The sequence below is a fragment of the Cenococcum geophilum genome (genome assembly GCF_001692895.1).
Source record: "Cenococcum geophilum 1.58 unplaced genomic scaffold K441scaffold_70, whole genome shotgun sequence".
Classification (NCBI taxonomy): Eukaryota; Fungi; Ascomycota; class Dothideomycetes; order Gloniales; family Gloniaceae; genus Cenococcum; species Cenococcum geophilum.
The window spans coordinates 353,293-374,527 of record NW_027137628.1 but is presented as its reverse complement, the minus strand read 5'-3'; the positions used below and the strand labels follow the sequence as shown (position 1 = coordinate 374,527).

General features: G+C 38.2%; 3 protein-coding genes across 3 annotated transcripts; 1 reads left to right on the top strand and 2 right to left on the bottom strand.

Annotated features, from left to right (window-relative positions):
- Window positions 1-119: 119 nt before the first annotated feature.
- On the bottom strand, window positions 120-1,352 carry K441DRAFT_690691 (regulator of G protein signaling; the record flags this gene model as incomplete). Its single annotated transcript, XM_067652405.1, has 3 exons — window positions 120-356; window positions 415-1,135; window positions 1,195-1,352. The coding sequence occupies 3 exons, from the start codon at window positions 1,350-1,352 to the stop codon at window positions 120-122; spliced, it is 1,116 nt and encodes a 371-aa protein (XP_067497752.1).
- K441DRAFT_324338 (uncharacterized protein) lies at window positions 1,187-2,078 on the bottom strand. The gene has a single exon (XM_067641191.1). It carries the CDS (start codon window positions 1,951-1,953, stop codon window positions 1,435-1,437), a length of 519 nt encoding a protein of 172 aa, XP_067497751.1. The 5' UTR covers window positions 1,954-2,078; the 3' UTR covers window positions 1,187-1,434.
- K441DRAFT_669401 (uncharacterized protein) lies at window positions 1,999-3,396 on the top strand. The gene is made up of 2 exons (XM_067650137.1): window positions 1,999-2,671; window positions 2,723-3,396. The coding sequence occupies exons 1-2, from the start codon at window positions 2,203-2,205 to the stop codon at window positions 3,031-3,033; spliced, it is 780 nt and encodes a 259-aa protein (XP_067497750.1). The 5' UTR covers window positions 1,999-2,202; the 3' UTR covers window positions 3,034-3,396.
- Window positions 3,397-21,235: the final 17,839 nt, after the last annotated feature.

Below are 21,235 nucleotides of genomic sequence, written 5' to 3'. Positions count from 1 at the left end.
GACATCAAAACTTCCTGCGACTTAGGTTCCAGGCAAGTAAATAGCGCAGGCTATTATCTCCATCTTCAAGCCTTTCGTTTGAGAAGAAAGTAACAAATTCAAAACCAGTATTTGCGTCCTCAAAGTCTCTTACCTGGTACGAAAATGAACAAGCAGCATGTTGCCGTATCGATCAAGATGAATAGCCCCAATGCCATCAACGCGCGACTACAAAGCAGCTTCTTTACGTAGGGTTCGCGGATGCGCGCGAATGACATAAAGGTGTATTCGCTGAAGCCCGCAAATACTAGGATTGGGTCTAACATATACTGCTGGGAGGTAAGGGCATAGGTGCCGATCGTGAAGGGTAGGACGACCTGTCATAATTTTGTTAATTAAATTATTCACAATACAACCATAGAAGAGAACACTCACCCAGCATCTGATATACCTTGGTTCGTTTAGAAATATTAAGATGAACGCTGCCCAAAAGCCACCGAACATAGCTAACAGCCCGATAATTAACCGCAGCATCATGCTGGGTGGAACCAAATTACCCAGCGCCTTGCTGTTTAAGAAGCCTGGGAAGGCATCACGCTCCATGGCTTGGAAGACATAGTCCTTTGCTGCGTCGAATAATTCCGGGTCACTACGTTGAGCGGGTCCCTCAATTGCCTCTTGTACGTCATGCAAAATCCCTTGTGGTATGATAATCTCGCGCTCCGAGCCTGGGAGGAGATAGGTGTAGAGGATTTTCTCTGCAGAAGCGCGGAGATCTTCACGCTTCGGCACATTGTCTGGACCGGATGAGTCCTGACCTGGAGAAGAGTCGTTTGCAGGCGAATTGCTATCGGTAGTCATGAAACTAGGTCGAGGCCGTTCCATTCCCGGAGTTGATTGGGTGGACTTATTGCTCCCGTGGCTATTGTGTGGTGAGTGTTGCCTACTACCGTGGTCGGACCGAAGGAATGCGGAGAGACGTTGATCTGGTGTTATTGTGGCTTTTTCGCCGGAGGGACCTTCACCAGCGTTGTCTAGGGCGGCGGAGGAGCGTTTGCTAGTGTCCTTTTCTAATTCTGGTGTATCATCAATGACTGATCGGTGAAGCCGCCGGACGTAATGCCGGCAGAGAGATAGATGCTGTGAGACATCGAGCCTGATATGTTATTAGCTGGTGAGTTGCAAGAAGTACCCTTCTAATCCCCGTGAACTGACCAGAAGTCTAGATAATCCACTGATTTTTGCTGGTCTCGCATGTATATATAGAAGGAGAAGAGATCAACCGGTGCCATTGTCCTTCTGCTTAGAACTTCGAAAAGTGTTGGCAATCGGTTCCGGTGGAGATCCGGCGCTGGCGAAGGTGTTGATGCCATGGTCAGTTATGGACTGAACGGCTTTGACTAAGAGTGTAATTGGGAACGTGGTCTTAAGCTGCGAATTGAGGAGGTCGAGGGCTCATCCCAGGTCTGTTGAATATGAGCGCTTCGATGCGCTTAGACTCTTTGATCCAGCTCTCGCGCGATGCTGACGGAAGGTGATTGTTGAAGGAGAGTTTCTGATGGCGATTACTGCGATATTCGAGGAGTTTAGGGTAGATTTTGCAGATCTGATGGTGTTTTGCGGCTCCTCTTGCTCTGGACAAAATGTCGTGCGCCGGGAGATTAGCAGGTCGAGGTGAAGTTGCGGTCTTGGCGCGACGATTGGAAACGCACGGCGGCCGAGACGGCAGAAATGGAATTGCGCGACGAGTGAACGACGGTCTGGGGGAAGGCTTTGTGGCGAACAATGCAATTGTGGATAACGAGTAATGGTGGCGGTGGTATCGTGTTGGTGGCCGATGTCTTGGGGAGTTGGAGTTGGTGCTCGACCTCGAAACCGGAGCAGAGTTTTCGCTTCAGCTAACGTAGGTGAAAGGGTTATAGCGGTTTGGAATATTAAAACTGCGCACAGACGAAATTTGTTAGGAACCGTCATAACCCTCCAACTTCTCACTCACACCCACTAAAAGTAGTTGAACGTTTCCAGTATTCAGTGTGATTCACACCAGTGTCAGCCACGGCTTCACCGCCGCGCGACTATATATGCTTGGCGTGTCAGGCAGCAGTCCTAGCATATAAAAGCATACATCCTCCTTCATCGTTAGGCGTTAAGGCTATATTTAAAACTATCCGCTCAGCATTCTTGACCTGCTACATATCCTATTTGCATTCACCGCTAGCAACCATGGCCTCCCTCAAGCCCTCGCCTTTGCCCGCGGGCTTCCTCGACGGCCCTGCACCCAACCTAATCATTTCAAGAATTGACTTTAAAAAGACTCCTCTTCCTGAATACCAAGACCTTTACGCTGTGATCCTCGACAATGCCCTTTCTCCAGAGGAATGCAATATGTTGGTTGCAGCTGCAGAATCGACCACTGGCGGGAAATGGGAGCGAGCAATGGTAAACGTTGGAGGAGGTCGGCAAAGGCTTGATGAGGGCACGAGAAATTGTGGGCGTATCATCTGGGATTCACCAGAAATCGTGGCAAAGATCTGGGCTCGTGTCGGGGCAAGCGTTCCGGAATTACAGCGCTTGGAGAAGTGGCCGAAAGTAACTGGAAATGGGCCTACCAGGCGGAACGAGGTATGGAATCTAACACGATGTAATGAGAGGATGAGGTTCCTCAAGTATTCAAAAGGCGAATACTTCAAGCGTATGCCATGCCATTCCGCAATCACACATTCTTTTTGCTAACACGGGCCAGCGCACTGCGACGGAAATTACGAGACACCAGACCGCAAGGAGAGGTCTTACTTCACTCTACACCTTTATCTCAACGATGCAATGCCAGATCCGAAAGGCGAAACACTGAAGGGTGGTGCTACGACATTCCATTCATACAACATGACGAAGCGCCTTGATGTCGAGCCAAAGATTGGCAGAGTTTTGGTCTTCCAGCATGCTTTCCTTTTGCACTCTGGAGATGATGTTCAGAAGGGTACTAAGCTGACATTACGAACTGATATCATGTTTGCAAAGGAAGAGAAAGACAATGCTGTGTCAACCGAAACTTGAAGAATAAGCTAGTTGGCGATCAATCTGATGGTGGATAGAGTTGCTCGAGGGTCATCTAGATTTATAGGTTGGGGATAGAGGTGTAACATCGGTACAAATATATTAGTAGCATGGAAAACAGGGTGGCAGGTATTTGTGTCGATGACCGGCGATGCGAGGGTGCATCAGCTAGAGGTATTGATGTTTTTGTTCTAGGTGCATCGAAAGAAAAGTCCCTGGTCTCAGCATCTCATACTCATTAGCAGTATCCTCACATAGTTATCTTTGCGGGTGGCTGAAGTTGACTCCACCTACATTTTAAAAATGGGGTGAAGCGGTCGTCCTCACCAGAGTAATCGGAATCGAATAATACCTTTCCTCTTTCGCCTTTCAGCTACTTGAGGTCCAGCACGCCGCGTATTGCACTAAAATGTCACTTCGTACTTTTTGGAGTAGAAGCACACAATCTTCGCACAGGCTCCCATAGGATATCCAACCAGGGCCAAATGCGAGCCCGAAGGCAAGCATAAAGATACTAAGAAGGATCCTGAATTTTCTGATGCCAAGTGCAGACGTGAGTCACGCCAGGCCCTCACGGGCAGTGATGCCAGAGCCCGCAGAGCGAGGTGGTATGTGTGGTTTGAAGATTACTCCGAATTTCTCATTTGCATAAAGGGACGGGCTGAGGCGAGCTCAGAGTCTGTTTGTGAGCAAAGAAACGCAGCGTTGGTGAGGACGACCGCTTGAGGGAAAAGAAGAGAAGGGCAGTCGCAGATTTCGACTTGGGCTTCGAGCTTCGTGGGCCTACGCTAAGCCTCTTTGAGTCGTAGTGTGGAATTCAAAGACGTTACCTCAGCGAGCTCAGACGCGATTTTTTAGCTAGCATCGGAATAACCTACGCCGTCTTCCGAATTGCAAAATCACGTCTGAGAGGCTTTGGCGAGTTTTGTTAAAAGCATAAGCAAAATCCGTAAAACGGATATTGCGGATATCTAATTCATTCATTTATATAACGCGTTATTATTACTAAAAGTTAATACAATATTTTTAAGAACTAGGGCTTCTAAATAGTACGAATTTTATAATACGGCTATCGCTCAGTCCTGACATCAATTTCGTTAAAGTTAAAAAACGCGTTATTAAAAGTATAAGCATATATTATATCTTATTAAATAGTCTGCTAATATAGATAAAACTATACAGATATATAGATATTTACTACTTAAAGCCATTGCAATACTTAGTAGGTGCTATAGTTAGGTCCTTCCTTAAAAATATCCTCCCTTAGCCTAGAGTGCCTTTACTACTACTAGGCGTTATATCCGCATAAAAAACCCACTATAGCTCGGAAGAAAAGCACTAGCCGCCGGGGTTAGAAGACCATAGTTAAACGGGAACGCCAGGAGGTCTTGCGGAGCTTATGGGAGCTAGATAATTGTTTATAGGAGGATCTTACGTCCCTAGTAAAGAGGCAGTTATAGGACGTATAAGATAAGCTTCTAGCCTTATAGGAGGTAAGTAAAGATAAACAGTTAAGCTTAATAGATAGAGCTATTAAGCTTCTATATCCGTATAGCGGACGACCTAGTTAAATTAAGGTGTTAAGACGGGTAATGTATAGGCGGAGGGACTTGTTCCTGGCGGCGAAGATATTATAGGGTAAGAGTATAATAATATAGGCGATTCCATTACTAATTTAAGCTTCTGTTGCTATTATTGTGTTGCCTTTAAACGTAATTAGAGAGGAGCAGCTGTTAAAAATATAGGCCATCCTAGAAGTAAATCCCGTATTTATATGTGCGGAGGTGATAAAAGCGTATATAGATATCCTAAAATATATTAAGGCGGGTTGGTTTACGTATATTCTAGTATTGCCAGAGTTGCTATTAAGTAAACGGTTCCACTATATCCTTACTTAGCCTACTTTTCGCTTACATATTTTCTTAGTTATAATTAATAAGTGTTATCTAGTTGCTAACTAGGGTAAGAGCTTCCGGCCCTATTACGTATAGCTTTTTAAGGTCCAATCACTGCTTAGTCTAATAGTGCCGTAGTTTATATATACTGTAATACTTAATAAGGAGACGTATATAAAGGTAATAAAGCTAGTGGGGTTTTATTGGAGTATAACGGATCTTAAATAAATAAATATTAATTGGCCTGACCTATTTATTATTAGGGGCTATATTAAAAGGAGGGATAAGAATAATTATAAGGCACTATTCTTTGTTATTAAAGAGGCATTTAAGGAGGCGGTAGTAGAGGAGGATTATATATCTACGACCCTTGGCCAGATATCTGTAGGGTCTAGTAAAATATCCGCATTATCCAGCTAAACGCCCGTAGCGCCTAGTAGGATATCCGTATCTTCTAGTTAAATACCCGCTACCTCTATTTATTAACTAGTCGGGCAGATCTAAAATCTGGTAGGAGGTACTATATAGCTAAAGGGACGAAAGGTTCTAAGCCCTAAATTAATTCCTAAGATGATTATCTTTCTTTATGCTAAAAATTATATCTATAGGTGTCTGAACATAATCCGTTTGTGGCTTATAACTAAGGGCTATACTATAAAGTAAGCTAAAATAGCAGTGCGGAGTTATTATGCGATATTATCCAAATGTAACAAGAGTAGGGAGTATTAAAATTTCTATATAGAAGACTTACCTACCCGCATTCTTATTACGTCGGACGCCCTAGCCTATAGTGCGGATATTCCAGATATTATCCGTTCTATTATATACGGTTATTATCCTAATAAAAGCCTAAATATAATACTGCAGCGATTTAGACAGGTCGCTTAACGCAACGGTGTTACCAGATATACAATTATCCTTATTAAAGACTGGTATAAGGGCGCTTTTGCGGATATTATACTGCTAAAGCGAAAGTCTTAAAAACCTATAGCCCCTCTGTCTACCCGACTCGGCCGTAACTTTATTGCTGCTAGGATGGCGATATAGGAGGATAGGGTAGCGGATTTCGCCAGCGATCTGGCTTTATTCATTATAATTAACAGTGATATTATCTCGCAGGTATCTACTTAGGAGGAGAAGGATTAAATACTTAATAAGAATATAACATCATTAGCCCTGCTAATTAAGTATATAGAAAAATAGAAGAGGGTAAAGACTAATGCAGAGAAACGGGTGGTACTTCTAGATATATTATACGAGCTCGCGAATAAAGCTACTAGATGTCTATGTAATATTCTACTTAAGCTATATAAGGAGACGAGTCCGTTATCTAGAGGTCTACGCTATTGCTCTAATTATAATAATTTATTATAGGCTTATAAGGAGTATAATATTATTATACTATATACTAGGAATATTATAAAGAGCAAGTACTTAAAGGATCTATTTATAAGTGTTAAGAAGTGGATTAAAGGATGGCTTAATATAATATACTAGGATGTAGTTTAAAGTCCAATTTCCAGTTATATTATATTTGATAATTAAATCCGCATGCTCTATATTTAACCTCCGCTAACTTATAAGGGCCTTAAGCGAATATTACCTAAATGGGATTATAGCTTCCTAGGAGATAAAGTAGATGCGCTTATCCGCTTTATTTATAAGGAAGGAACGCAATACTCTAGTACTAGCGTCTTATAGGCTGCGTCGCAATCTAGTAGATGTGTTACTATATCTAGAAGCTTATTATAGACGCCTCTACTATTAGTGGGTTAATAGGGACCTGTTAGTACATTAACTATAAAGAGTACTAGCCTTAATTAACCGTTGCAAACCGAAGTATTACCGCCCTTATAGCTATTATTAGTATTTAGCTTATAAACGGATATAACTAAGTCTTAAAAAACTTAGCTTGTATTAACCTAAGACTTATAGGCGAACTGGTCTCAGACTACGCATGCCACTCTATCGCAGTCATCTTAATAGCTAGATGTTTAATATCCGTATACTCTAGATACACGGCTACCTACTTAAAAATCGTCTAGTGTATATCCGCAGAACCCTTAACTTGACCTTTAGCATCCTAATAACTCCCCGCAGCGCCTTCATTGTTCCTAACAGCTTCTTAATATAGCTCCGCACGATCCTCACGATTCTCTGCTGCCTTAGTTTATATCTCAGAATAACCTAGGTGTTGGTCCGTGGTGTAGCCCTTAAGCTCCGCAGCAGAGGTTTAATAGTATTATTGGCTCAAATATAGGTGGCGCTAGTTCACAGCGTGGTGTTTAATCTCCGCAGCAATCTCCGCGTGCGGTTATTGCGAATTAACGTGGCCTTATTAATGATCCTGCTGGCAATAGTCCGTTATTAGTAGCAATCTATAGTAATCTAGTGTCAACGGCGACGGCAAACTGCCGCATTACGGCACCCTCTATAGCAACTTAGTAGTAGGATACTAGAAGGGAATTAGCTTATGCGGCGGGTGTGGACGGATATCTATAGGGTTGGTATAGTAGTTCGGCAGCTTATCTATTAACCTAGGCTTGTCGCTTACAGCGGCTTTTAAATAGTTTGTCCGACCAACTATATACTAGTGCTTAACAACCGTATGCTTCGCCTGGTAGCTTACTAGTGCGGTTAGGAAGCTTATCCCAACGCGTAGACTTACGGGCTAATGTATTAACGATTATAGAGTTAGCTCCCTTCTAGTGGGTAGAATTAACTAGAGGTAAATCTAGCACTTACCGCCGCTCTGCTTAAGTAAGAAGTACTACCTCTACTTATATAGCTAGTGCCAATACAACTCTAAGCCAGTCTCTTCAGCTAATCTTCCCCTTTAGTACTGCACTAGCTAGTAGTATGACCTTAAAAAAGACGCAGAGACGTCTATTTGCTAATATTAGTGGCAATACAAGTATAAATGGGCCGCGGCTAAAACGCCGAATATTAGAGCTTACAGCGCAGCATTAGGTCTTAGCCCTTAAAGCAATCCGGATATTAAAGCTTACAGCGTAGCATCAAATTCGAATCCTTAGGGCAGCCTAAGTATTAGAGCTTATAGTGTACTACTAAGTCTTAACTTTCGGACAAGCCTAAGGTTTAATATTCGCAATATAGCATTGGACCTCTGATTATAAAAAATTCTAAAGTTTAATATCCGTGGCGTAGCACCAGTTCCTAGGTAGTAGGAAATCCGGAAATTTAGAATTCGCAACGCAGTATTAGACCTCCGCTCCTAGAAAATCCTAAGGCTTAGGATTTAAGTTATAATACTGGATCTCCGCTCCTAGGAAACTCTAAGGCTTAGGGTTTGCAGGCTAATGCTTAATCTCCGCCCTCTAAACTGGGCGCAGTTTAGAATTCGCGTGCTAATGCTTAATCCCCGCCTTCTAAATTGGGTGCAGCTTAGAATTTGCAGTCTAATATTTAATCTCTGCTTTCTAAACTGAGCGCAGCTCAGAACCTGTAGCCTAGTGCTTAATCTCCGCCCTTGGTTTTGGATATGACGCAGCTTTAGCAGGTTGGTATTCAATATTCCTCGGCGTTCTATTTGTTTGTTAACTTAACTAAGACTCGGGCAGAGCTCTAATTAATATCCGGGTGTTAAGTGTCGATCTCCATATACGTATTTAAATAGTTTATTAGATTCTTATCTAGAGAGATACTAAGGTTTATACCTAAAGCTCCCGAAACCCGTAGAACCTATATTATATTAGCCATTCAGTTTAAGTGTTGTATAAAAGGTAGTTGATATTTACTAAGGTGAGTCACTATAATAGTGATTATTTGTTAGTAAGCTAATTCGATAAAATCTGCAGCGTGGATATTCACCTTTAATTAACCTCCGCACCTTTTACTTTACAGCATTATACCGCAAACTTTATCATTATTGTTTTATCTACTGTTTATTAGTATACTACTATCTACAATGCCTTCCTTTATACCTCTAAATACGTCCGACAGCTATTTAGTTAAGGAACTTAATATACGCGACATTGATGATGAAATAATTAAGGACGCTTTTAAGGACGCTCTTTCTTTTACTAATCCTTTAGAATCTCTGCCTAGAGAGTAAGCTTTTTAATACTAAATTATGCCTATAGCTAATATAATTTTAGGAAATACGTACTAAAGCACTCTTTATTAGATCTAGCAGAGCACTATAATAAGGTTATTGCGAAATCCGCTAGAAATCCGCTTACCTCTTTACTGCCTACCTCTTTGCTGCCTACTTCTTTACCGCTTACCTCTTCGCCGCCTACTTTTAAGCCGCTTGTTTCTTCGTCGCCTGCTACTTCTAAGAAGTTTAATCCTCGTTATGCTTCTATTTCTCTTAAGAGGCAGGCTAACAGAATTACTGCGTAAAATGTTTAGTATAAGATAGCCTTTAAATCGTATGTGTTAACTATACTCTTTTAGTATCTTATCTACTAATTTACCTCTTATAGTAACCCAATAGAAATGTTAGAGATTTTAGATAACAATAAAAAGAATAACCTTAATAACACCGACTCTCCTAAAAGCCCTCCTCTATCCTCTTATAATCTTTATAGCTCTTACAAGCTCCGCAGTACGCAGACGGCCTAAGCTATAATATTGGATATTAATACGAACGAGCGCCTTCCTATTTAAGTGCCGTTAGTAAATAAATAGTATACCCCAAAAGCTGGTGCTTAGGAGAATATAAAGGAAGCTTGCTAGCGGATATATACCTATATCTAGAATATTAAGGGTAGCTTTAGTATACTATACGATCCGCTATACACTTTATGCGTTAAGTAAGACTATAAATATCGCGTTTACAAGCAGAACTCTAGGTTGTATTTTAGAGGTGCGTGCTTAAGATATTGCTTAAGTAGTAGGTTATACGAAAAGGTATATGCTAATAGTATACTATTATTCTATTAGCTAACACGTATATAGGATAGTTCGCTAAAACTGGAGCTGGTTATACCTTAGTGTAAAAAATATACACAATTAGCTTCTGCCAGTAGTCTAGCTGGAACGCCTACTAAGAAGGTATAATATCCGCATCTTAATAATACGGATATTGCTGATATCCATATAGCTTTGTACCCGCACCATCCCCCCTCTAGAGACCTCCCCTTCCCCTAAGACTTTTACTTATAGTAATATACGCAGCCGTAGGGGCACCCATTCCGCCGCCGCTCCTCTTACTCTTTTACTAATTCTTAGCACGCCTAGTGCTACTTCTGGTACTACTACCGCTCTCGCTAGTACGGAAAATATTAGGGTGTATTTAGTAATTGCTGTTTTTATACGCGTTAATATAGTTTATAAGTAGGTAACTAAGATAGCAAAAGATATTTGGGCTATAAATTGCTGGTTAAGTGAGCTTAAAGATTCTTTAAGTAAGATAAAGGATGAGCTTGCGTTTATAAGGCGTAGTATTATAGCACTTATACGTAACGCCGGGTTACTTAATATAGAATTTAAGTAGATGCCGGTTGGCTATTACTGCGGGTTAACTGTTATTATAGGTTTAGAGTAATAAAATAGTAGCTCTTACCTCTCTGCTACTACGTATATACTTAGGAATTAAGTCTCTACCTTATATTTAATAGATATAATTAATATTATAATATCCGTATAAGCTAAGATAAAGATATCCGTATAAGCTAAGATGAAGATATCTATATAAGGTAAGATAAAGATATTTATATATCCGCACCGTTAATAATTACTAAGGTAAGTTATTATAGTAGCAGTTATTTGTTAGTAAGCTAATTTAATAAAATTAGTAGCGTAGATATTTACCTTTAATTAACCTCCGCACCTTTTCTTCTACTAACCTTCCACCTTATAGCACCGCACCGCAAACTTTATTATTGTTATTTTATTTACTATCCCTTAGCGTTCTACTGTCTGCGATGCCTTTATTTACACCTGTAAACGATATTAATGCAAATAATAGTAGCTAGGTAGTTAAGGAACTTAATATACGCGAAGTGAACGAGGATGCTGTTAAGCACGCCATGGCTGCTTTTACTAAGCCTTTAGACTTTATTCCTAAAGAGTAAGCTTTCTAATACTAAATTGTGCCTATAGCTAATGTGATTTTAGAAAATATATACCAAAGCGCTCTTTATAGGATTTAGTAAACGACAAAAATATAGATAGAGCGAAGTCCGCTAAAAATCCGCGCACCTTTTCGCTGCCTGCCTTTCCGTTACCTACATCTTTGCCGTAAACCACTTTGCTATTAGTTTCTTTACCATCTGCTTTTCTGCTACTGCCACCTAATGCTTCTAAAAGGAGGCTTAATAAGGCTCGTTTATCTTCTTTTCTTAGAAAGTAGGCTAAAAAGGCTACTGATATGAATCTAAAGGCCAAGATAGCTATTAAATCGTATGTGTTAGTTATACTGTTTTAATGTCTTATCTACTAATTTACCTCTTATAGTAACCTAAACATTTATAAGGTTTCTTTAGATAGCGAATCTTTAGACAGCGGCAAAGATGAAGATCTTAATAACGCCGACTCTTATAATCTCCGCAGCCCTTGTAATCTCCGCAGCCTTTATAATCTCCGCAGTACTACGAACATAAACGAGCGCCTTCCTATCCAAGTGCCGTTAGCGAATAAATGGTATATTCTAAAAGCTGGTGTTTGGGAGAACATAAAGGAAAGCCGCCAGCGGATATTAACACACGTTTAGAATATTGAGGGTAGCTTTGGTAAGCTGCGCAACCCGCTATATACTCTATGCGAGAAGTATAGCTACGAATGTCGCGTTTATAAGAAGGACTCTGGGCCTTATTTTAGGGGTGCGTGCTTAAGATATTATATAGGTGGCAGGTTATGCGGAAAGGTACGTGCTAATAGTATACTATTATTCTGTCAGCTAATACGCATATAGGAAAGTTTACTAGATTTAGAGCCGGTTATACTTTAGCGTAAAAAATGTATAAAGTTAGCTTTTGCTAATAGTTCAGCCGAAACGCCTACTAAGAAGGTATAATATCCGCGTGTTAATAATACGGATATTGCTAATATCCATATAGCTTCGTTCTCGCACCATCCCCACCTGCACTATTACGCCTCCCCCTACTAAGACCTTCCCTCCTATTAAGACTCCCACTTATAGTAGTATACGCGGCCGTAGAGGCACTTGCTTTGCCGCTGCTCCTCTAACTCTTTTATTAATTGCTAGCACGCTAGGTGCTGCCGTTACTGCTACCGCTTCCGCTGGCACGGAATCTATTAGGGTGTATTTAGCAATCGCTATTTCTGCGCGCGTTAATATAGTTTATAAATAGGTAACTAATATAGCGAAAGATGTTTAAGCTATAGATTGCTAGTTTAGTGAGTTTAAAGATTCTCTAAGTGAGATAAAGGATGAGCTTGCGTTCCTAAGGCGTGGTGTTATTGCGCTTATATGTAATACTGGGCTACCGGATATCAAATATAGGTAGATATAAGTTAGCTATTGCTGCGGGCTGGCTATTGTTGCTAGTTTATAATAATAAAATAGTAGCTTATACCTTTTTACTACTATATATATAGGAATTAAGTCTCTGCCTTATATTTAATAGATATACTTAATTAATATTATAATATCCGTATAAGCTAAGATAACGATATCCGCGTAAGCTAATATGAAGATATCCGTATAAGCTAAGATATAGATATTTATATATCTGCACTACAAAACAGCCTACTGCTATGTTATATACTATGCACTAAGAAGATTATACGCCGGCTAGAGTTAATATTAATAAAAAGAACTCGATTAATATATTAAGACAGAAATGTACTAAAAGCCTAAGTATTTAAAAGTCCTCTAGCATATTATCCGTAGCCTTATTAAATCCGTCCTTATAAGGGTTATATAATAAACCGCTAATATAAGACATCCGCATATTAAAATCAGTAATGCCGCCTTATAAGAGCCGCTTTAATCTAAGTTAAAGAATAGTAGGTGCCTTAAACCTAACGTCCTATATACGCTAACGCACAATGGAAGTATATCCGCAATTAAAACAATATATTACTGTTACTCTCAGCATTTATTAAGCAACTTATATACTAACTATTATATATATTAGCAGAGGTATAGGTGTAATATTAGGATAACAAACTATGTAAATATATTTAGCAGCTTCCCCTAATACCTCTATATTCTTATTAGTATTACTAAAGCTGCATATAAGGGGATTAAATGGCAAACCGGCTGTAGTTAATAGAAAGGCGTTAAATGTATTTACGCCGTCCTTTGCGAGTTTCTTATATCCACGCTGTAGAAGTAAAGGAGCCTTAAAATCCGCCGAGCGCCGCGTATATTGCATAATTAAATCCTTCCTGATTTAATCTGCAAGATAGCGGATATCTAGCGCTAGAGACTTAGTTATATGTTCGCTGTTTATACGTTTACTAAATATACGCTTAAAAATATCGCGGAGTGCGCTAGTATAACTTATTATAAGAACACTTTATTTAAACAGCTTGTCTATGCCAAACGTTAAATTCCCGCGCGTTTAGAGTAACTCCTTAAGTTAAAGATTTAGTAGTTTATTAAGGCGATCCGTCTTAAAGAAGCTATCTGGCTGCCCTTGGAGGTTAACTAAACTATTAGTAAGAATAGCCCGTTAAAGCACTGGATTATAAGCGCTTGTTCCAACTAGTTGCTATAGGATCAGTATATTATATGTATAGTTCTTTAATAAGCTTCTAGTAAAGTATAAGCAAAGGCGGGGGATTATACGCTTTAGTAGTCCAATATCCGTATACTTAATGGCGTATTTTAGAAGCTTATAAGTATTAATAACCTATAAGAACCGGATATGATTAAAGAACTTCGTATTATAGTTATTAGCGGCGGAGCTTAATGTACCCGCAGAGGACGACGTTGCTGCTAGCTAACGTGCGTTGGCAGGTGGCTTTAAGCGCTGATTTGCATCGCGGTATACATCTCTTAAAAAAGCTACTGTGCGGATATCCTTAATATACTCTAGAAATTGCTGCGGAGATAGGTTTCGTATATATCGCTTAGCCTCACCATCTACCTTAATGTTGCACTTATTGCGGATATGGAGTAGAAACAACGCAATAACATAAGCGTTAAAGCTTTGGAGGATTAGCTCTTCTATATAATAAAACAGGGCCTTTTCCCTAGGAATATTGCGCCGTTTTAGGTGGTTTATATAGGCGTAAAGCGCTAAAAACTGCTACGCGGCTTCCTTACCCCTATAGAACGTACGCATAATTATATATAGGAAGTTTAATCGCATATACCATAGCCCTGGAATAGGCAACACCTATTTATGGCTATCGTACGCACCTTCCGCCTTAACCCGCTCCTCTTTGTATAATTGGATAAGCTTTATGGTTTTCTGATCTTCGTATACTAGGAAAAGCTAGTCGTTAAAAGCGGTTTCGTGATTATACTATAGTTGTTCTAGGAAGATATTCTCTATTACGCGATAGTTACCGTTAATAGAAGCCTCGCTATCTAGAATAGGTCCTAGAGTTATATGCTCTGTCCTTTTATAAGGGAGAATATCAACTGCTGGTATACGCGGATATTTAATATCCGCGTTAGAGTTGAATATACTATTAACTGCAGTAGAATACGCGTATTGGATGGCGTCCGTAATAAAACTTATAGATATCCGCTTCTAAAGGTTATTAAACTTATTCCTAGCTGTATTAACAACCTCATCTAGCTTAAGTTAACGGGTGTTATTTAGCATTGACTGCTTAAGGCCCCCTTTAGGCATATAGACTCCGCGTAAAATCTTTCCCGTAGTATATAAATTAAACTTACCAATCTTGCCGATAACCTAATGTCGAGTCTTTTAGTAATAGTTAAAGTTATTATAAATAATGCAGACATTATTATAAATAGATAGAGACTTAATTAGTTTCTTAAGGGTTATTAGCGTTAAAAGGGCCATTAGAATTAATAGGACCTTCCTTAGAATATTTAGCTAGCCCAAGCTTTTTAGCGTTAAGAGTTTTATAACTATTAATTAGACTAAGGCTATATAGGAAAGACAGTATATAGCGCTTTATACTAAGCGCCTAAAGATATAGACTAAGTAGACGGGCGAAACTATTTGCGGAGTTTTAGGTAAACCCTAGGAGGAATATAGAGGCAACTATAACTATACGTCCGCTATGCGGATCCCAACTACGTTCCTCTCTATTTGGTGCGGATATCCCCTTAATAAGCTAGAATAGTAGCGGACCGTGCTACTGAATAAACTGGGCCGTATTCTTAAGGTTAATATCCTAAAACTCTATATCTGGAGTCTATGTGTTAAAGGGGCCGCGTTATAATTATAGTTGGTGGAGTTCTTTCCGGATATAGCGGGTAATAGAGGTTACTAGTGTTATATGAATTTCAGCCCTATTAATAAGCTCTTCTTATATTTCCTTTTCCTCTAGTAAAGTAATAAGCAGGTCCCCTACTTTCTTCTTCTTCCTATTGCCTCTATGCCCGTTCTCGCTTTCTAAGTACTTAAAGATTAGCCTGCGAAAAGACCAGCCCCATTAATATAGAAGGTCCTTTACGATGTTAACCTTCTCTTCCTTTGATATCTTTGTCCGACTGGTAGATGGAATATCCGCTGGAATATCCGCTAGAATATCCGCTGGCTGTGCAGAGGGCTGGCGGCGTGGATGTAAGCGTTTAGCGTTAGTGTTTACTGCACGGCTCGGCGGTGTAGAGGTAGAATTGGGGCCTCTACGGCGACGAATTCCTCTTAACGTTGCGCGTGTATAAGGAGCTAAAGATCTCATAACTTATAGAGTAGGCTTTTCTCTATAATTTGGTGTAATTTTTATATTAACAGGTATTGTGGGAGGGTAGATTAATTTTGTTAAAGTTAATAAGGTCTTCTCATATAAACCATATTTAGGTTTTCTATAAAGCTCGCCAAAGTGCCTCAGACCAAGAAAACGATTGCCGTCCTAAATCAGCTTAGCGGACGGTGCGGATATTCCTATATCCGCATAATCGATTTCTTAGTCTGAGCTCGCTAAGGTAATCAAAGACGAGTGACTTGCATGCTTTACCTTAGTAAGGTTACACGTGATTCCGTTTTGAAATCGATTGCGGATATGGGAATAAACACATTTTATATAAGAAGACCTTATTAACTTTAACGAAATTAATCTACCCTCCTATAATACCTATTAATATAAAAATGATATTAAATTGCAGAGAAAAGCCTACTCTATAAGTTATAATCCTTAGTTCCTTATACCTATATAATATTAAGAGGAAGTCGCCGCAGTAGAGGCTATAATTCTACCTCTATACTACTAAGCTGCGTAGTAACTACTAACGCTAAACGCCTACGCCTATGCCTGACCTCTCTATAACTAGCAAATATTCTATCTATAGATATTCTATTTATTACAGAGTAAGTATAAGTAACGATAATATATAGCAAATTAGATATTATTAAGCTACGTATATAAACTGTATAATAAAATCAAGACGTTATATAAGAAAAGGAAATAAGAAATAGGAGAATAGGGTATATATCGTTATAAGATTATTAGGTTAATGGGAACCGTACTATATATAGGATATATTTAAGTAGCAGTATAGGTTCTACCGGCTCTATTTATTAAGCTAACTAATTAGGATTTTTCATTCTAGGGATAGAAAATCGCTATTAGCTTAGTTAAGGCAGTAAGCGGAACTAATATCTTTATAGTAGAAATAGGTAAACGCGTATAGGGTATTACGGAGTAGTTCTATAATAGTACCCTTCCTTTAAACTTAAGCTTCTATAAAATGGGGTTATAGTTATTACGGACCTTATAACGGCAGTAGTGCGACTACTAAGAAGGGATATAAATAGGTTGGTTAAGATAGTACGGGAGGCGCTAAAACCAATTAAGTTATAGGACGAGGGGTAGCCGAGTTACGTGGCTAGTTACGTTATAAGTTCGGAACGTAGAAACGTAGGAATGTAGGAACGCGACGTACTAACGTACTAACATACTAATATACTTAACCTTTACTATAGGGAGGAGTTATATATTTAAGGACGTACGGTCTCTATAGATAGTTTCTCTTCTTTATAGTAAATCTTATAATATAATTAAAGTTAATCTATTAGGCAACTACTTTATTAACGTATTCCACCACCAAGCCGGCCACCCCACCGAGCCGGCCACTTTTTTTCCCACTAAAAATCGTGAAAATCGCAATACAATATCTCAACAACCACTTAATAATAATTTTTAAAAATTTATCTTTAAGCTTATATATATACTCTACTTCATTTGCTTTAATTTTAGATAAATCTATTAAGTAGTTTTAAAGATATATAGTTTTTGATCGTAAATTTTACTCTAATCTTAATATCTTTATAACTACTTAATAGATTTATCTAAAATTAAAGCAAATGAAATATAGTATATATGCAAGCTTAAATATAAATTTTTAGGAATTATTATTAAGTGGTTGTTGAGATATTGTATTGCGATTTTCACGATTTTTGGTGGGAAAAAAAGTGGCCGGCTCGGTGGGGTGGCCGGCTCGGTGGTGGAATACGTTAGTTATTATTACTATTACAGACCTTATATTAACAGTAGTGCGACTACTAAGAAGAGATATAAATAGGTTAGTTAAGATAGTATAAAAAGTACTAGAATGTAACGGAACCTTATAGCAAGAACTACAATAGGCTTGTTATTGGGCTAGGTATATAGGTAATGCAAATTAAAGTTAACAACGTAATAATAACTAGTGGAGTAGTTGCCTAATAGATTAACTCTAATTATATTCTAAGAATTACTATAAGGAAGGAACTATCTAGGTAGGGACTAAGGGTCCTTAAATACATAACCATACTTCTATAAAATCCTTCTTATACGTAATATACGTATACTCTATCTGCTTTATTACGGATTATATAGATTATATAGATTATATAGATCATATTATATAACCTTAATTACCATTCCTCGTTATATAGTTCTATCGGCTCTATTCTAAACCGTACTCTAATTAACTAACTAGCTTCTTCCGACTCTCTTTTTAGTAGTTATAATATTGTACTTAAAGCGTCCGTAACACTATCTCCCTCCTCTTTATCTTTATCCTTAAAGATTTAGAATATCTCTAGGTTATTTACTAGAGGTATAATATCTATCTAATTAATTTAGTTAATATTATTGCTTATTATACCTAAAGCAATTTCTTCTTCGTCTATAGCCTGTCGGTCTTATACCATTACTACAATATTATCTCTTAGTAAGATTATGCCGTTTCTATATTCTTATTGTTTAAAAGAGGGGTTAGTTTATATTACGTTAGTAAATCCATCTTTATAACAACCGTCCTCTTATTTAGAATGCACTAAAGTAAATATTTATTCGTTCTATAATGTTTACTCCGTCTCTAATGCTAAATATATATAACCTATTACTCTTAATAGTCGTCTAGTTCCCTAATTAATTTATCTTAAGGTTTTATATTTAATCTACTACTACGCGGCTAAATAATAAACTATTTATTACTCTAGCGGAACTATACTAGTCTTATAACGCTAAATAAAAGGCTACTAATGCTTAGTAAAGGGCCCTTAAGTCCCGTCTTACGGCGTCTACTTAGTTAATCCGTCTTAAGAAGGTGCGTAAAAAGGTCCATTTTAAGGAGTAGAAACTTGTAGAATAGGGTCTATAGGAACTTAGTAATAAAAGAACGGATTCTCTTTTGGCTAAGAAGGAAATAGATTTAAGTAGTTTAGTAACTACTCTTCTTAGGTCCCCCTTAGGTGACTTATTCTTTAGTAACTTTTCTTTATTAATACTACCTAACCTAATTTCTTCTAATACTTCTATACCTTTCCTATAGCGTTTTTTAAATTCCCTAGTAGTTTCTAGGTAATCTTAGTGTAGCCTATCCACTTTACTTTATACTATATTTTATTGTCGATATCCTTATAACTAACGATCTTTAAAACTTACTATTTATCTTCCTTTTATCCTCTATATATATCTGCTTTATAAACTAGTAACTTAATATTCCTATATACTAGCTCTAGTATTACAATATACTATATAGGGTAGATCTTTATTTTAGCTAGTAGGTTTAACTTAAATATAACCGGTAAAGTCCTTTAGATAATTTTAAAAGGTCCTAGTCTAACATAGTCTAACTTCTTACTTAGTTGTCGACTTTTGAAATTTTTGTATAGTAGCTATACTTTATCTCCCTCCTTAAGATCTGGTCCCTTAGATCTCCTAGTATTATAGTACCTTTTTATTCTTTCTTATACTGTTTTTGCTAATTCTATAAGGTCTACGTAAAGATTTATTAATATCTTTATCCTTTCTTTAGCTGTACTACTCGTTTTCTTTACTTATTATAGTAATAACAATATCCTTAGCTTATATCCATAATTTGCCTTAAATAATAATATACCTATTCCTTCTTAAGGTGTTACATTGTATACAAACTATATAACTAGTAATATCCTATTTATAAAAAAGCCTAATAGAGGCCTTTGTTTTTATATTGACTATTAAAAGCTAAACACTATTATTTAAAAAGATTGAGCGAAAGAACTGGAGCTCTTGCTGCACCCGGCCTAAAAAGACCAAAACCAACTAAAAGAACCCTAAAAAACACCTAGAGAATCCCCCTAAGATGTATACATCGTAGGGGAGGCATACGTCGAACGACGGTGGTTCGTACTCGCGCGCAACCGCTAGAACCATACCTAGCAACGGCCCTCCACAATAAAAACGGGCGAATACTATACTATAAAGCGGAAATGCCTCTATTAAGAAGGCATCTAATAAAATATAAAGCCTATTAAACGCGTTTAGTATCTATAATTACAGGGGAGTAACCGTTAGCTATAACGAACTAATACAGCTAGTAAAATGGCTCCGCTAGTCTAGCGAACCTTAGGCGCCCCTCTAGTAAACCCTTAATTAAATCCTCTAACGGCTAAGCAAAATTAAAAATAAATAAAACCCCTCCTTACCGGCGAACTATACTTAGGCCGCAGTAGCTGCGCTTCTATAGTATAGGGAACCTACCCCTCTTAAGATAATAACTGGGTATATAATTATAATATAACTAAATACAGAAAAAGTAGAGGGGTTTAGGGGATAATTAGAAATAGAAGTTCTTACGGAGATTTATAAAGAGGTCTATAACACAGTTATAGTCCAATACCTTAGGAGTAGAGATATTAAAGTCACCCTAAAAGACTAATAGGTAAAGGAGCGAGCTATAAGGGTGGGGGATAGGCTCGGAGAATATATTAGCATAAAAGTGCTCTATAAAGATTACTTAGTTAAAGTCCTAGTGGTTCCTATAAGCCTTAGGGTAGAAAAGGGACACTAGGCGGATAATATAGCAACTATATACAAGATAGTAAAATAAACGGAACGCCTTATACTAAGTTTTAAGATTACCTAAATCTAATGGCTTTAATAAAAAAAATATAAACTAAGTATATAATAAGAATAATAAAAGGATATAAGGGTCGCTAAAGACTCGCTAGGGAGACGCCGGACGAACATATAGCTCCCTTATTATTAGTATATATACGCTAGGAATGCAAAAACTCCTTATCTAAAAGGGAATAATTATAAATAGCCTTATATATAACATAAGGCTCTATAACTACAAATTACGCCTAGATCGTTGCTATTACTATATATAATAGGGGCATACCTAAACCACATACATAGTATAGGTGTGCTGCGGCTACTATATAGGCCCCTATAATATAAGACACTGCTTAAATTAAGATTAAATAAAATGCGTAAACTGCCACTAAAGCATATATAAGGCGTGGGAGAGAGAAGACTATATTAAATATAGGAGACGGAAGGTAAGGGCTTAATAGCTACGGGAATAACTACACGCTAGGTTATACGAATAGAAACAATAGGCAATAAGCCTAGGGGACGTAGGTGCCTTCCTAGCGTTTCCTACCTTTAATACTAGGGGGTAAGGCTAGTTATCCTAAGCCTTAACGGGCTAGAAGCGACGCCGTATAATATTACCAAACTAAATAGGGACTTAAGGGTTACAGAGGACATAAGGGAGAGGACGCCCTATAGGAAGACCCTTATAGACAGCTATAGTAAGCTTAAAACCAGGATAATTAAAAATTAGACTTAACGCGGTAAATATAACATTTATAGCCAACCTATAAAGGGTATATAGCCGACTAGTAAGATTAGGGGAAGAACCGGAGTTAATAATAGATTTAGACTTAGAAGCGTTAGTAGGAATATAAGATATAGGAATAGAAAGCTCTATATAAAATAAGTAGCAACTAGGGTATAGATATAAGAGA